General features: G+C 40.5%; 1 protein-coding gene and 1 long non-coding RNA gene across 3 annotated transcripts in view; one reads left to right on the top strand and one right to left on the bottom strand.

The window, feature by feature from the left end:
- Positions 1 to 3,597, top strand: part of LOC113927385 — a 29,951-nt gene extending 26,354 nt beyond the window's left edge. For both annotated transcript variants that reach the window (XR_003521608.1, XR_003521607.1), the window contains one exon: positions 3,282 to 3,597. This is a non-coding gene — a long non-coding RNA (uncharacterized LOC113927385). The remainder of the gene's footprint in view (positions 1 to 3,281) is intronic.
- Positions 3,598 to 10,920: 7,323 nt separating this feature from the next.
- LOC113927855 (THO complex subunit 5 homolog) lies at positions 10,921 to 13,726 on the bottom strand. Its single transcript, XM_035728326.1, is given in 4 exon segments — positions 10,921 to 10,936; positions 11,586 to 11,887; positions 11,889 to 13,111; positions 13,114 to 13,726. Coding segments are annotated over 4 exon segments (2,154 nt in total).
- Positions 13,727 to 17,851: the final 4,125 nt, after the last annotated feature.

The raw sequence follows: 17,851 nt of genomic DNA, 5'->3' as shown, positions 1-17,851 counted from the left end.
TTAATTTTTTTCATGAAATTTATCACAGTATTTAATGTTTCATTTTTTTCTTGTATAGTCAAATTTTCACCTGCATCATTTACAATCAGTCAAAAAACTTCCTCTAGCATTTCTTGTAGCGCATATCTGCTGCAGATCAATACTTTCCCAGGTTAACAGGTTTATATATTTTTTTAGTAAGTTTAAAGATGTCGTTCCAGTCTTCTTTCACTGTTTCTGATGAGGGGTCAGCCGTCTTACTGTGGATCCCCATATTTAAGGTATATTTTCTTCCTGTTCTTTTTATATGCTATTTGACTTTGACTTTCAGCAGTTTAAAATCATGTGCCTGTGGGGTTTTTTTCCCCCTGCTTGGTGGTTGCTTAGATTCTTATAATTATGGGTGGATTTTTAAATAAAATCTTGAAATTTTCCAACCAATATTTCCCCAAATAATTTTTCTGCCCCATACTATCTCTTCTCCTCTCTTTCTAAGACTCCAGTTACACAACTGTTAGTTCATCTGCTGCTTTTGTACAGGTCACTGATGTTTTGCTTTTGATTTTTAAAGTAATTTTTGTGCTAAATTTGCTCATGATTATTAATTATTCTGATAGAAAAATCCAAAAAAATCAAGATAAGCAGTATCAACAAATTGATATTGTACTGTTGGAAGTGGAAGGTTTTTTCTTTTCTTCCAAAGTTTGTACCTCATTTTCTTTTTTATGTCTTATTGTCTTGGCCAGGACTTGCAGTTTGTATTGAGCAAAAGCAAGGATAATAAGCATTTTTATCTTTAATCTAATCTTAAGGGGAAAATATCTAAAATTTCACCATAGGGAAACAGTTTCCTAGGTTACTGAAAGATATCTTTAAACAACCTTAGAGAGTTTCCTACTTTTAGTATTTTGCTATTTTAAGTAAATTTTGAAATTTATTGCTTTTGCTTTTCTTCAACTCTTGGGAAAATATGGGGCAGTCTTCACAAATGCTACTCTCCAAACATTTCAAAATATCTCCATTTCTGAATACATGTAGGATTGCACTTCCTTGTCCCCTGGAAGTCAGGTTGGCTGTGTTACGTGCTTTGGCTTATGGTGTGAGCAGAAGAGATGTATGTCACTTAGGGGCAGAAATCTTCAAAGCCAGTGTGTTGTAGCTTGCCAGTTTCCCTTCTTCTGACTTAGTGATTGTGTAAGCATGTGTAGAGAAGGAGATTCCACCAGTCTGGATCCCTCAATGACTATGATGAGCAGAATCTTTTTGCCAATGTTCGATGGGTGGGTAACATGAGAAAAATTCATTTTTATCATGATCTGCTTCTCAGATATTAAGGTTGTTTATTCATGTAGAGTAACCTAAACTAATCCTTTATTTTGCTTTTTATGCTAAGCCATTCTTTCATTGAAGATACTTGATAATAATGTATTACTTATTAATATTTTTTTTTATTTCATAGCTTCCTCTCAAAGATAAGACTATACTTGGTGTACCTAATAGGCAAAACCGGGTAAGCAATGCAGCTTAGGGAATATCTTTAAAAAATTTTTTTTTCCTTCCAAGTTGAATATATAGTCCCTGTCCTTAGGGAATAATATCCAGACAGTTTATTAGAAAAAAGTAAAAAAATTCTGAAAGACAATTCTACATGTGCTATGGGAACTTGGAGAAAAAAGAAGAAGAAATCTTTTCTAGACAGAGTGATCCTGAAAGGCTTTCTGGAAAAGATGACATTTAAATTGAGCTTGAAAGGTGAACAGAGTTATGCTAGAGAAATTCTAGGCAGGGTCCATTAACTAAATATATTATGAGGAAAGTTAAGCCATATTAGTGGAACAGCAAGTTATACAGTTTTCCTTACTTATAATAAACAGCAGAGTTCATCTGTAGGAGTGTGAATTTGATTCCATAAGCATCAAAGATTTTTGAATAAGGGAGAATTTTTTTGTTTTAAGAAGATGATTAATATTGGCATAGGATGAATTGCAAGAGGTGGGTACTAGAGGTCATGAGAGTTTGGGAGGGGCAAGGAGTTTTCATTGTTGAGGTGAGACAGGGAGGGCCTCGACAAGGGGATGGAAAGGAAGGAACAGCTTTGAGTTTTGTTGAGCTACATGGTTTACAGGTGTATTTGTCTATGACGTAGCACTTGAAAACTTAACATTCTTCATTCCTACATATCGTGAGCCATTTAAATAGAGTCTGTAACCAGATACACCTTTATTGGATGACCACCTCAAACATATTAATTTATATTATTGACTCAGTAGGCTAATGTGTAACACTAAAACCAAAAGTGAAAACACAGATGCTTAGGGAAAGAAAAGTTGGCAGCACAAACCTCTGGGAATTAGGTAGAGTGTTTTTTGTTTGTTTATTTGTTTGTTTTTGCCTAATGTTGTACAAAAGGCAGTTGTGATTCAAGTATATTTATTTATTCTGATGGAAAAAAATCCTCCCACTGAAACAAAAGTACCATTATAAAGAGCAAGATGTAATCAACAGCACCCTACTTTGCCATGTCTTGCATGACTGGAAGGGGGTCCCATTCAGGAACTGCTGGTCAGACTTTTTTGTCTTCTTATTTTAAAAGGTATTTTGGGAACTGTGATATTTTTCCATGTTCGAAAGCATCATTTGTCCAGGGGAGAAGGAAGGGTTGGGCATCAAGCATAGGGGGGTTTTGGGGTTTCTAAAGTGGCCACTTTGAGAGTCATTTCATAATATATTTGTCGGTGTGTCTTTCTTCCAGTTCTGGTTTTGTTACCTTCTCTCTGTTTTCAATGTAAACAGCGGTGCAAAGGGAGCTATCTTCCTGCTGCTCAAAATAACTGCTTAGTTGGGTAAAATTTATAATGTTGAATTCTACTTTTAGCCAGGAAATGCAAACAAAGCTTGGAGACTGCTTGTTCCCTGACCCCAAATTCATTCCATGTTGCTATAGCATCACCCCTGAGAAAATGGGCCCGCCTGTTTTCCTCTCCATAGACGCACTCAATGGGCTTTTGTCAGCTCTTGAATTATAGCATTAAAATTTAAACACCAGGGATTTAATGGAGGATTATTATGACACTCCAGTGCATTCTTTCTGTTGCCATTAGCAACAACCCATGGATGAAATAAAATAATTGTTTTAAGAGATGCTGTTTTCCTAAAAGATGAAGGATCTATCTCACATTCTTGGAGTTTTATAAACTGGTTTGTGTGGGACCATTACCATGAGAAGAGTACTGGTAGTATATAATACCAATCCAATGACTGAGGGTATTTTTTTTTTCTTTTGGTTCACCAACCTACAAAAGCAAAAGATATTTTCACAGGCCCCAGAAGATGAACTTCAATCTGTTGCTCCCAAACACATTCTCCACTGTCTGGAAGACGTGCAAAGGCAATGGTACAGCGTTCTCCATCTCAAATCCTTCAAAGTGCTGTGGAAATAAAAGAATCCCCGCCAAAAGCCCCAGAGAGATCTGTCTGTCTGTATGGTATGGTAATGACTGAGGCTAGTCCAGATAGGATTCTGGGAGAAACTCAGCTATTGAAACCTAATGAATGGAACAGAGACTTTCTTGTTACAATACTGTTTGTTTCTTCGATTGGTCATATCCTTGGACCTAAGAAGACATCAAAATAAATAATAAAAGCAAGATATTGTTGGATTGGTCTTTGAATTTTCATATGGTCATATAATCTGTGCAATTTTCTTATAGGTAATTTTGCATCTAGATTTATTTTTTTTCTACCAGCCTTTTGCCTACTAATTGTGTGACATTCTTACTTCTTCCCTGTTCTAATGTCAGCATCCAGGTTTAGACTCAGGATTGTATTTTTCTTTTCAGCAACAGAGATTACAACAACTTTTGTTGCTCTCCCAGCTACCAAATTATGGGTATATCCTTTCTTTAAACATAATCAAAATATTTCTAATTTTTCTGGTCTTTGGAATAAATTTAAGTTCCTTGTATAAATAATGCAAAATGAGTTACAGGCAGTAAATAAATCGTCTTTTGGATTTTCACCACCCAGAGATAATACTTCTTAACCTAAGTGTGATTCTTCATACATAGCAATGAAAATAAGTCTTATTTTCACCAAAGACTTTTCAGGGTTCCCCTGGTCTCTTCTCAGAGGCAACTCTATTACCAGTGTCTTGTGTTTTCTTTCACAGGTTGTCCACACAAACATCTTTATATGTGCTATTTTTGCATGAAAATGATAAATTTTATGTTTTTTCAATGCCTTGCCTTTTTATGTAACAATAAATCTTGAAACCAGAATTTGTATGGGGGACCATAGAGGTGATATTGTTGGGGGACCAGAGGGCTTGGGGTTTGAGGGAGGAGTGGAAGGGATTTGCCTTAAGGTTGCCTGTCTAAGCAAGCACACTGTTATTTGTTAGGTTGTATGTAGCTGATCAATAAATGGAAAAGGTTATGAACCATGTTCTTATTCACACTTTACATAACACTGAGAAAATACTGTCTATAAAAACAAAAAGTTACTAACATTATTTTTACCTGTCATGTTTTGGGATAATTTGACATGGTTTGTATGGAACAATTAATTTATCTGTCTAGTCCCTAAATTAGAGACTTTTTAATAGTTCCTTGTCATTTGCTATAAGAAACAATGTTGCAATAAACATCCCTACAGACATAACTGTATGCAAACATATCAACATACTTGTACTCTAAATTATTAGAAATTGAATTACTTAGGTCAAAACATAATGTATATAGATTCACCATCAGGGTACCAGACCAGGCATTTAGGAGAACCTCTGTGAATTGAGGGCCCCTTTGAACCAATGGTGTGACTTTGGAAAGCAACTGGGAAATGAAATTTCCCCTCATATCAAGCTGAGTGGTAGCCAGGTCAGGCTGACTGTGCTCCTGAATATATAATTTTCACCTGACAAACTTGGCTAATTAGGCCATTCTCACCATGTGAGTCATTGAGTTCCAGTTGACCCACCCAAAAAGTGAGACTATCAAGCCAGAGAGTCACAAGGCTTCCATGGATCCAGTGTTCAGCTTTGCCAAAAGCCCAGTAGCAAGCTGTAACTGGTTTCAAAAAGCCATACCTGATAGCTATCCCACAGGGGTGATGAGTCTGAAACCCCAGTGTCCCTCAGGATAGAGGCTGCCTCCCTTTGCCAGAAACCCCAATTGCCTGAAACTTGTCAATGAAACTTGAGCTCAAAGGTGTCATTAGGGTGGTATGTTCTATCAACACTTATCTATATGTGGTTTCCATGATTGGGAGAATCCCCGTAGCACTTTTGGGATGAGGACGTGCATTCAGATATAAAAGCAACAAGAACAGTACACTGAATTGGTCCAAATTTCTCCACATCCAAAGTCCTATTAGCTTCTTTTTCCCACTGTGAAACCTGCCCAAACTCCATTCACTGAAGCTGGGTGCCCACTCACTCCACAAGACTGGGTAAGATAGTGACTTGGACAGTTGTATCCAGCAGAGTTCCCCAGTATAATGAGTGAGACTGATGTGTATGATCTTTGGCCTCTTTTGGGGACAGGAAGACCTCTCTGTATAGCAGCTGAGATCAGTACAGAAAGGAAAAGAGTAATCAGAGGGTATGGAGGGATAAAGAGGCTCCATGCCAGTAAAAAAAAGTATTGCATTCAATTTGAGCAGGTTTTAAGCACGTACTAGCTTATAGTTCAATAAAAAGAACTTCTAATGAGTTTGGTCTGCCCAAAGCTCTGTGTCGAGAAGCAAAGTCCTCAGTGCTGACACCAGTTTTTTGGCTTTGGTGCCTCTTTGTTTCATCAGTTGTAGCCTCATTACCTTTTAGCTGAGGCTGTAGTCCTTGCTGTCCCATTGTCATAGTAACATTAGCTCATCTACCCTCCCAGAGGAGAGTGAGCAATAACCAAGACACCATTTGGGTAGCTTGGTTCAATTCTACCTCTCACTGCTCTAAACATTTATTAACAGGCAAGACAGGAGGGGCTTTACCACACCACCTCCCCCTTGCCCAGCATTTGCTGTCAGATCCTAGAGAGTCTTGTCACATTCCCAGACCTGGGAATGTCCTTTCTCTTCCAGAAGTCAGAATCCCATCCTTGTAAACAAAACTGTTAAGGAATTGTGCAGGGTCTGATATATTCTCTTACTTGCAAGTTAACAAGTTAGAATTTGTATGGGGTGGGTATAGGGGTAATATTCTTGTAGGACCAGAGGGTTGGGGCCTTGATGGAGGAGACTAAGGGATACCTTGATAAGCATGATAAGCAACACAAACATCAACCTATTTTTGAGAGTTCCTTTTGCTCCCAAGCCCTAGGGAGGTGACAGAGATGGGCCCAGATGTAGCCTACATATGCAGTACTTTGCATTCCTGGTGAGGAACACTTAGCATAAAGAATGTCAATTTTTATAATGAGCAGTAAGCATGTCTGCTCTTTAATCGAAAAGGAGATAATTATCTTTATTATAGCAGACAGTAAGCATGCCTGCAATTTGTTCCAGGGGAAAACACTATCTCTATTCGTCAAAGTTGTTCATTATACAAACATCCTTAAAAAGATAGTCCAGAAGAAAAAAATCAATGCCTCTGTTCTTAAGATGTTTCAAACGGTGAGACCCATGGAAAATTGTTTCCCAACACATTCCATGTTTGGATGTACTTAAATGTATTCAACTTCCCACTCTCCACTCCCCCATTTGTAGCCATTCTTTTATTAAAAAGCACTACTGGGTATTTACCCCAAAGATACAAACATAGGGATCTGAAGGGGTGTGTGCACCCTGATGTTTATAGCAGTGATGTCCACAATAACCAAACTATGGAAAGAGCCAAGATGTCCATCGACAGATGAATGGATAAGAAGATGTGGTGTATACACATACAAATACACACACACACACACACACACACACACACAAACACACACACACTGGAATACTATGCAGCCATCAAAAGGAATGAAATCTTGCCATTTGCAATGACATGGATGGAACTGGAGGGTATTATGCTGAGCTAAATAAGTCAATCAGAGAAAGACATGTATCATATGATCTCAATGATATGAGGAATTCTTAATCTCAGGAAACAAACTGAGGGTTGCTGGAATGGTGGGGGTGGGAGGGATGGGGCGGCTGGGTGATAGACATTGGGGAGGGTATGTGCTATGGTGAGCGCTGTGAATTGTGTAAGACTGTTGAATTCAGACCTGTACCTCTGAAATAAATAATACATTATATGTTAAAAAGAAAACAAAGAAGAAGAAGATAGCAGGAAGGGAAAAATGAAGGGGGGGAAATCAGAGGGGGAGATGAACCATGAGAGACTATGGCCTCTGAAAAACAAACTGAGGGTTCTAGAGGGGAGGGGGGTGGGGGGATGGGTTAGCCTGGTGATGGGTATTAAGGAGGGCACGTACTGCATGGAGCACTGGGTGTTATACGCAAACAATGAATCATGGAACACTACACCAAAAACTAACGATGTAATGTATAGTGATTAACATAACATAATAAAAAAAAGCAGTACCAGCTGCTGTAATATTCCTTATGTATTGTTCATTTCTATTGGATAATTTCCCAGGTGGAATGATTAGGTAGGAATAGATGTATTTAATTTAACATATTTTGCTTATTTTCTAGACCAAGAGGCTGTTAATAGTAACATTTTGAACAGGTGTGTCCAAGAATGACTCACTCCTAATGTGGAAAAAAAATAAATGATAAGCCTCATATTCTTTAATCTTTCCTAGAAAAGTAACTGAACACAGAAACTATAGAATTTAATTAGAACTTCTTGGTTCCTTTGGGCTGCTATGAGAAAAGCAGACTGGTGGCTTATAAATGACAAATTTATTTTCCATGGTTCTGGAGACTGGGAAGTCCAAGGTCAAGGCGCTGAGTGATTCGGTGTCTGGTGAGGACCTACTTCCTGGTTCCTAGATAGTCAACTCTTCACTGTGTCCTCGCATGCTAGAAGAGATAAAGGAGTTCTCCATGTTTCATTTTATCAGGGCATTAATCCCATTCATGTGGGCTTCATCTTCATGACCGAAGCACCTCCCCAAGTCCCACCTCCAAATACCATCTCATTGGGAATTAGGTTTCCACATATGAATTTTGGAGGGACACAAACATTCAGTCTATAGCAAATTTAATAAAAAACCTTAAATGTAATGGTTAGACCATTGATATAGCTGCTTTGAAAAGAAAAAGCTCTCATATAACCATTATATTTTATCAGGACAATGAGAGAAGGCTAGGAAATATTTACATGCTTGTTTCCATAAAATTTAAAAGTCTACACTTAGCCTGTATCTCATCATTATGAAATTTGAGTTTTTGTCTAAAGTTTATTTAAAAAGGACAAAGTTTTTTTTCTTTATTAAGAGATTCTAAGGACTTTTCACTTATAATTCCAAGTATATTTTTTTAAATAGGATAGTACATTTATTAATGTTTCTTGTAAAACACTGTATTCCCTTGTTTTTAGTTATGTTTCTTGTATGAGATTGAGGTTACCCACTGGACATAATAATTAACTCACTCTAAGACCTCACTCATTTATTCATAACTGCCTTGGTAGTGGCTTGAACTTAGTAGCATCAAAAACACAGAATTTTTTAAAATAAAAAGTTATTTATTTATTTATTTGAGAGAGAGAGAGCACACATACATGTGTGTGGGGGGGGGGAGGGGCGGTGGGATAGAGAGAATCTCAAGCAGATTCTCCACTGACCGAGGAGCCCAATGCAGGGCTTGATCCCACGACCCTGAGATCATGACCTGAGCAGAAGTCAAGAGTCAGAAGCTTAACCACTGAGCCACCCAGTCACCCTCACACTAAGAATTTTTGTTTAGCTTTCTACTATTATCAAATCTTTCTTAAAACAAATTTTGTTATTTAACATATTCAATTATTTTTTTAATTTTTCTTTATTTATTTGAGAGAGAGAGAGAAATCATGAGCAGGAGAGAGGGGCAGAGGGAGAGGGAGAAGCAGACTCCCCACTGAGTAGGAAGCCTGACACCAGGCTCGATCCCAGGACCCAGAGAGATCATGACCTGAGCCGAAGGCAGATGCTTAACCGACTGAGCCACCCAGGTGCCCTAACATATTCAATTCTAACGAGCATTAACTATTCAAGTTTTTCCCCTATAGAAAAATGTGTATCAGTAACAGGTATTCTCACTTAAAATTTTTACTCAACTAATTGGGTAAAAACAGGACTTTATTATTTTATTAATCCACTCTGACTTAAATTCAGGTCCTCAGGATTTTTATTTATTTATGTCTGTCAAATATTACCTCTGATCAAAGATCACAGCAAAATGGAACTAACTGGCATTGATGAGAGTCAATAGAATCAACAAACAATATAGATCTCATGGACTGCAGATATGAAAATTATGAGATGTAAGACATGTATAAAATATTTTAAAAATTGAGGGTAAAATATTTCTTAAACTAGCAGGTGGATTTCAACAAACTACAACTTCAAAGAATAAAAATATCACCTTCAAATTAAAAATTATGGGATGATCAGATTAACACAGATGAAAAATCAATAAGTAAACTGAAAGTTTCATCACAAAAACACTGAAAAATGCAGCACAAAGGCAAAAGAAAATGAAAATTTCTTAGGTGATGAGATAGGGAAAGTAGAATAAAAGGACCTAAACTTTGTCTTATCAGAGTTTGAGACAAGAATAGAGGTCATGGAGCAGAGCTAACTTTTGAAAAGATAATGACAGTTTTCCAGGAATGATGAAAGATAAGAATTTATAGACAAAGGAAGTATAGTGCATTCCAAATGGCATAAATAAAAATGAATCTATGACTATGTATCTTTCATGAAAGTTTTAGAACTCTGGAGACAAAGAGAAGTTCATAAAGGCAACTTGAGAGAATAAACAGATTTTCTCAAAAACAAAAAATTGAACTAACAGTAAATGCCTTTTTAACAGAAATAACAGAAGCCAGGACAGAGTGAAATGACAAAATTGTCAACCTCGAATTAGATAACCAGCCAAACTCTCTTCAGTAACAAGGGCAAAATAAAGACATACTTGCATAAATAGGAACTAAGAGTTTCTACCATTAGCAGAATTTCAGTAAGCCAACTTCTAAGGTGTGTTCTTCAACATAAAAGGAAATTACTTCAAAAGGAAGATCAAATATGCATAAAAGTAAAGAAATTGCACAAATATAAGTGTACAAAATAGTCAAGCTACTGAATTATTCAAGAAAAATAAAAAGGAGATAGGGCTAAATAATATTGGTAGTGGAAAAGAGAACATAATTAAAGATTAAAAAGATAATATCAGAATTCTATGAACCTTTTTTTTTAAAGATTTTATTTATTTATTTGACAGAGAGAGACACAGCGAGAGAGGGAACACAAGCAGGAAGAGTGGGAGAGGGAGAAGCAGGCTTCCCGCTGAGCGGGGAGCCTGATGCAGGGCTCGATCCCAGGACCCTGGGATCATGACCTGAGCCGAAGGCAGACGCTCAATGACTGAGCCACCAGGCTCCCCTCTATGAACCTTTAAATAGAAGAAAATTTTAAATTCTTGGGGAAAAAAGTTGCACAACAAAAGAATAATCTTATAATAAGAAGAATTTAATAATAAGGTTAAGAATAATCTGATGGGCTTTAGGACATTCTACCCCAAAATATGGCATGTTGGCATATTAAATATTTTAAGCTGAAGGAGCTTGAGAAAATGGCAGAAGTGGGACAGTCTCTCTGACATACCCTCCCTTCTCCCCCAAATGGGTCATAAAACCCTCACGTGGGATGTGCCTTCCCTATACGGAGAGGAAAGAAGCATCCTTATCTCCAAAGACAAAAGAATGCCAGGAAGAATCCAAACACAGGAATTACTGTTTTCCCCAGTTTACTACAATTTCTTCAGATTCTTTAACCTATCATATTTCTATGCTACTGCCTACTCTTCATCAAACCTGGAATAAATGCACTCAATTCTTATTTTTTTATCTTCATCTCTTTATGAAGGCTCCCATGTCACATAAAATTTATATTAAATAAATTTGTATGTTTTCTCCTGCTAATCTGTCTTGGTCAGTTAAATTTTCAGACTTAGCCAGGGACCCTAAGAAGGTCAAGGAAAATCTTTTCTTCTCCTCCAAATCTTACAACAATTTAAAATTGAACCAATTTTTTTATTATGTTATGTTAATCACCATACATTACATCATTAGTTTTTGATGTAGTGTTCCATGATTCATTGTTTGTGTATAACACCCAGTGCTCCACGCAGAACGTGCCCTCCCCAATACCCATCACCAGGCTAACCCATCCCCCACCCCCCCTCCCCTCTAGAACCCTCAGTTTGTTTTTCAGAGGCCACAGTCTCTCATGTGAACCAGTATTTTTTGAAAAACTTTTACAAGGCCAGTAGCATGCCCAGATAATTTTTTTAAGTTTTATTAAGTCTTTTAAAATATCACTACAGTCTTGTACAGACTCTTCCAGAAAATGTAAATGGAAGGAAAAGAACCCCATTTCATCATATAAGTCAAATATTATCTTTTTTTTTTCCTGGTCAAGTGACACTTTAATAGATAGGCTAGAAATAAAAAATAAAAAAACCTGTCTTTGGGGAATATCAAGAGCCACACGTGGGCCAAAGCAGAAAATAGAGGCACAGCACTTCGGGCATAGGGGGAAACAACAGTCTGAGTGGGAGGACAGCAATGGCTGAAGAATCCTTGAGGATGGTTATATTTAAATGGCTTCATCCTGCTGAAAAGCAGCAGACACATCTTCTCCTGGGGAAACTCCTTGGGCCCCTCCACACTGTCATCGTGGCTGTCAGTCTCCAGGGAGACATCCAGCAGCACACACAGGCGCTGCAGCCGGTTGATCAAGAGCTGATGGTTGGGCTGGGGGCCCGCACAGCTCCTTGTAGCACACGTTGACCTCGCTCTCCATGGCCCGAATGTTGTCATCGTTGCTATTGGTTTTCTCCCCTTTCCAGTTCAAACAGAGCTGGAAAATGAGTGGGATGGAGGAGTAGCCAGGGTTTAGCACCACAGCAGCCTGGAGTTTGGCTGTGCCCCTTTCCACGAGTGCCATGTAGTAGAGATTGGTGTCCTCAGCCAGTCCCGCCACCACAATGTCCTTGGTGAAATGCAGCTCCATGTAATACTCATGAGCAATCGTCACCCACTTCACCACGCGGGAAACAACCTTTGCAGGGAGGAGGTACTGGCAATCACTGGTAACTGGTACCATGCCATGTTCCAGGGATGCAAACTCTTTGTGAAGGGCCAGGCGGGACTGCACCCTGGTCTTCAGCAGTTTCATGGTGGTCTCCATGTGGCTGGTGCTCAGTGAGTGGTTAGCAGTCACCGTGTGCTGGGGCTGCTCTTTGGGGAAGTGGAGGCCACCCAGCTTTTGTACCCACAAATAAGGGTGACCTAGGTCAAATACGTAGTCCCTCAAAGTAAGGATGCCAACTTTATCAAACTGATACTGATTGGCTGGATTTGGAGTTCTCTTTCCGTGGTCCCCTGGATACAAACAGCTCAGGGCTGAGTGAAGAGACAGCAAGTCACCTGCACTGATGGGGGTGATCAGCTCCGTGGCAGTCGTCATTTTGGCTTTTACCGTCATGATGTTGAGGTTCATGAGGTAGTAGAAAGCCAGGTGAAGCACGCTGTCATCTTTGCACTTCAGGTCCAGCATGACAGACAGCGGGTGCCTCTTCAGCATCTCCTTGCATTTGTCATCCAACTGAACTCCCAGTGTGGGTCGCCGGCGTCTCATGGTCTGCTCCTCCTCAGCATCCGAGTTGCTCTCGTCATCTTGGGAGTCTTCAGGAGGCTTAAACAGAGCCTTGGCTTCGTCCACACTGCCTTCAATTGCCACAGACAAGGTCTTATCACAGGCCTGCCCATATGCAGTGGCTTGGACAAAGAGGACATAGAGGGGAGGTGGCAGGTGTCTAGCTGTCTCATATTGCTTGTGAGCCTGGCCGAACGGCATAAACAAGTACTCTTGCATGGGGAGGGAAGCCTGCATGATGCTACTGAGGAGAGGCTGGAGGCTGCTTAGGTACTCCTTCTTCACCTCAATCTCCTTAAGGATCTTCTCCTTGTTGGACAGGCACCCCAATACTTCTCTGCCAGCCTTTTCCACGGTTCCAGCTCCCAGTCCAGACGTGCAAGGGTTTGCTGGTGAGGGTCTCCCATGGTGACTGCAGCCTTGCTAAAATCTGGAGGAGCCTCCTTATAAAATTCCTCTAAACTGACCAGATCAATTTCTTCATGCTTTGACTTAAACTCCAGACATTTGGTGATCTCTTTCTGCAGGTGCATCACCTCATACAACAGGTTCTGCTGCTGCAGTTGATAAGTGTCTACTTTCTGCTTGGCCTCATGGTTCTGATCTCTTCCTTTCTTCAACCTGATGTGGGCTAATCGATTAAGCTTCTTTAGAGTCATGAAATGCACACAGCTCTGGATCCTCCGATCTTCTATCTCAACTGCCACATCCTTGTCTCCTCTGCTCTTTAGGTCCTGGATCTCAGCCATGAGCCTCTGCAACTCCTGGCATGTGTACTTGTACAGTTCATAGTCTCTGCCAGGATCCCACAGCTGTACTTCAGCCTCCTCACTGTAGTATTTACCTTCCTGCTCTGTGTCAGAACGGTTACGCTTCCCTTCATCTGAAGCTCCATCACTTCGGATCACTTTGGTCTTCCGTTCTTTGCTTGATTCTGATGACATGGTTGTTTGGTGAGGTCAGGAGGAAACATCAGAGACCGCTCAGAGCCCCGAACCAGTCACAGCAAGCTAAGTCAAATATTATCTTAATAATAAAACCAGATATATTAGCTGTCTGTTGTTGCTGTAACAAATTACAACAAGCTTTGTTGCTTAAAACAGCACACATTTTTATCTTAGAGTCCTAGAGTTCAGAAGCCTGACCCAGATCTCACCAGAGTAAGATCAAGGTGTGAGCAAAGCTGTTTCTTTCTGGGGCTTAGAGTTCACCTGTGTTTACAAGCTTATGGCTTCCGCCATCTGCAAAGGCATGGATGGTGGGCTGAGTTCTCACACTGTCTCTGCTTCTCCACAGCTGGGGAATGTTCTCTGCTTTTAAGAACTGAAGGGATTAGATTGGGTCCACCTGAGTAATCAAAACTAACCTTCCCTTCTCAAGATCCTTAATGTTAATCACATTTGCAAAGTTCCTTTTCCCAAGTAACATAGATTCCAGAGATTAGGATGTGGACATCATTTGGTGGGTGGGGTCATTTTTCTGCCTACCACGCATAACAAGTAAATATGAGAAAGGAAAACTAGAGGTCATGAACTTACATGCAAGTATTTCTTTTAAGATTTTATTTATTTATGGGGCGCCTGGGTGGCTCAGTCATTAAGCGTCTGCCTTCCGCTCAGGTCATGATCCCAGGGTCCTGGGTTCGAGCCCCATATCGGGCTCCCTGCTCAGCAGGAAGCCTGCTTCTCCCTCTCTCCCTCTCCGAGCTTGTGTTCCCTCTCTCGCTGTGTCTCTCTCTGTCAAATAAATAAAATCTTTAAAAAAAAAGATTTTGTTTATTTTTAGGGAGAGTGTGCATTTGCGCATGTGTGTGAGTGGGGGGAGGGGCAACGGGAGAGGGAGAGAAAGAACCTTGAGCTGACTCTACGCTGAGTGCAAAGGCCCACAGAGGGGCTCGATCCCACAATCCTGAGGCCATGACCTGAGTCAAAGAGTCCCACCTTCAACCGACTGAGCCACCCAGGTGTGCCTATATGTAAGTATTTTATTTAAAGATTTGTATTTATTTGACAGAGAGACAGACAGCCAGAGAGTCAACACAAGCAGGGGGAATGGGAGAGGGAGAAGCAGGCTTCCTGCTGAGCAGGGAGCCCGATGCAGGGCTCGATCCCAGGACCCTGGGATCATGACCTGAGCCGAAGGCAGATGCCTAACAACGGAGCCACCCAGGCGGCCCTATATGCAAGTATTTTAAAACAGTATTTTAGCAAAAGAAGATTTTGGGAATCTTAATCCATGATCATATAATGATCAAGAAATTCAACATTGTTGTGGCAGAGCAAGATGGCGGAGGAGTAGGAGACCTAGATTTCGTCTGGTCTCAGGAATTCAGCTGAATAGGGATCAAACCATTCTGAACACCTACAAACTCAACAGGAGATCGAAGAGAAGAATAGCAACAACTCTCTGAACAGAAAAGCGACCACTTACTGGAAGGTAGGACGTGCGAAGTGAATCCGAGGCAATATTCGGGAGGATAGATGGCGGGGGAGGGGGGCCTCCGTCGGCTGCTTCCGGCAAGTGATAGAGCCACGGAGCACAAAATCGGACCTTTTAGAAGTCCGCTGAGGGACGTCGCTGCAGTGGCTAAGTGGGGGGTGGAACCCTCCCAGGACAGTGTGGTCTCAGGACCCTCGGGGTCACAGAAAGACCGGGGGAGCCTGAGTGCGGCAGAGCTCCCAGGTATCGGAGCGGGGAAGCTGGCTGCGGAGACGGAGCCGAGGCGCGGGCTCTCAGCTCGGGGTTGCCATAAACTGTGATCCGCGGCCCAGTCGGGCCACTGCTCCTCCAGCAGGGACCCAACAAGCAGCAGAGCCGGGGAGACTCCCCTTCCTCCCCTGGAAGGAGCGGCGCGGGAGCGCACTACAGGGATCTGCTGGGTTTGGAGACTCCACACGGGGTCGGGTGCCAGACATAGAAATGCTCGGTCACAGGCCGGGTGAGCACGGAGTGCAGCCGGAGACCAGGGAGACGGGAGTGACTGCTTTTCTCTGGGGGCGCACTGAGGAGCGGGCCCCGAGTTCTCAGCTCCTCTGGGTGGAGATTGGGAGGCCACCATTTTCGCCCTGGTCCTCCAGAGCTGTACCGAGAGCTTGCAGGGAACAAAAGCTCCTGAGAGCAAACCGGAGCAGCCTGCTTAGCCCGGACCGACAAGGGCGGGGCAATTCAGCCTCCTGCAAAGACATTTGGAAACCATGGCAACAGGCCCCTCCCCCAGATCAGCACGAACAGCCAGCAAGCCAAGACCAAGTTTACTGATCAAGGAGAACAGGAGAACTCCAGCGCTAGGGGAATACTGCACATAGAATTCATGGCTTTTTTTTTTTTTACCATGATTCATTAGTTCATCAAAGTTAATTTTTTTAACTGTTTTTTTTTTAATTTTTCTTTTTCCCTTTTTCAACCAACATCTTATCAATCCCCTTTTTAAAAAAAAACATTTTTTATTTTTCATTTTTAGAGTCATATTTTATCCCTTCATAGTAGTTACCCTTATTTTTGGCATATATATATATATGTAAGTTGTTCTCTCTTTAAAATTTTGAGATACAGTTTCTTCTAACAGATCAAAATATACCCTAAATCACTAGTGTATGGCTTTGTTCTAGTCTCCTGCCTGATCACATTCTCTCCCTTTTTTCTTTTTTTTTTAAATCTTCTTCTTTCTTTTTTCAAACAACTTATCAATTCCTTTTATAAAATCTCTTATAATTTTCATCTTTACAGTCATCTTCCATCCCTTCATTGTATCAACACTTATTTTGTACATATATGTCTTTCTTCCTTTAAAATTTTAGGAGGCACTTTTTCCTAACAGACCAAAATACACCCAAAATCTAGTGTGTGGCACTGATCTATGCACTAGCCTGATCATATTTGATCATATTCTGCTTTTTTTGTATTCTGTTTTTGTTTTTATCTTTTTTTCTTTTTTTTTCTCTTTCTTTTTTCTTTCTTTCCCTTTCTTTTCCCCTGGTTTCAGGTCTTTTCTGATTTGTATACAGTGTATTTGCTGGGGACGTTGTTAACCTGTTAGCATTTTGTTCTCTCATTCATCTATTCTCCTCTGGACAAAATGACAAGGCGAAAAAATATCACCTCAGCAAAAAGAACAAGAGGTAGTACCGTCAGCCAGGGACCTACTCAATATGGACATTAGTATGATGTTGGACCTAGAGTTCAGAATCATGACTTTAAAGATACTAGCTGGGCTTGAAAAAAGCGTGGAAGTTATTAGAGAAACCCTTTCTGGAGAAATAAAAGAACTAAAATCTAACCAAGTCGAAATTAGAAAGACTATTGATGAGGTGCAATCAAAAATGGGGGCACTAACTGCTAGGATAAATGAGGCAGAAGAGAGAATCAGAGATATAGAAGACCAAATGATGGAAAATAAAGAGGCTGAGAAAAAGAGAGATAAACAACTACAGGATCATGAGGGCAGAATTCGAGAGATAAGCGATACGATAAGATGAAACAACATTAGAATAATTGGGATCCCAGAAGAAGAAAGGGAGAGAGGGGCAGAAGGTATATTGGAGCAAATAATAGCAGAGAACCTCCCTAATGTGAGGAAGGAAACAGGCATCAAAATCCAGGAGGCACAGAGAACCCCTCTCAAAATCAATAATAATAGGTCAACACCCCGACATCTAATAGTAAAACTTATGAGTCTCAGAGACAAAGAGAAAATCCTGAAAGCAGCTCGGGAGAAGAGATATGTAACCTACAATGGTAGAAATATTAGATTGGCAACAGACCTATCCACAGAGACCTGGCAGGCCAGAAAGGACTGGCATGATATCTTCAGAGCACTAAACGAGAAAAATATGCAGCCAAGAATACTATATCCAGCTAGGCTGTCATTGAAAATAGAAGGAGAGATAAAAAGCTTCCAGAACAAACAAAAACTAAAGGAATTTGCAAACATGAAACCAGCCCTCCAAGAGATATTGAAAGGGGTCCTCTAAGCAAAGAGAGAGCCTAAAAGCAGCATAGATCAGAAAGGAACACAGACAATATACAGTAACAGTCACCTTACAGGCAGTACAATGGCACTAAATTCATAC

The sequence above is a fragment of the Zalophus californianus genome, chromosome 7, assembly GCF_009762305.2.
Source record: "Zalophus californianus isolate mZalCal1 chromosome 7, mZalCal1.pri.v2, whole genome shotgun sequence".
Taxonomy (NCBI): Eukaryota; Metazoa; Chordata; class Mammalia; order Carnivora; family Otariidae; genus Zalophus; species Zalophus californianus.
This window is presented reverse-complemented; position numbering and strand designations above follow the sequence as displayed.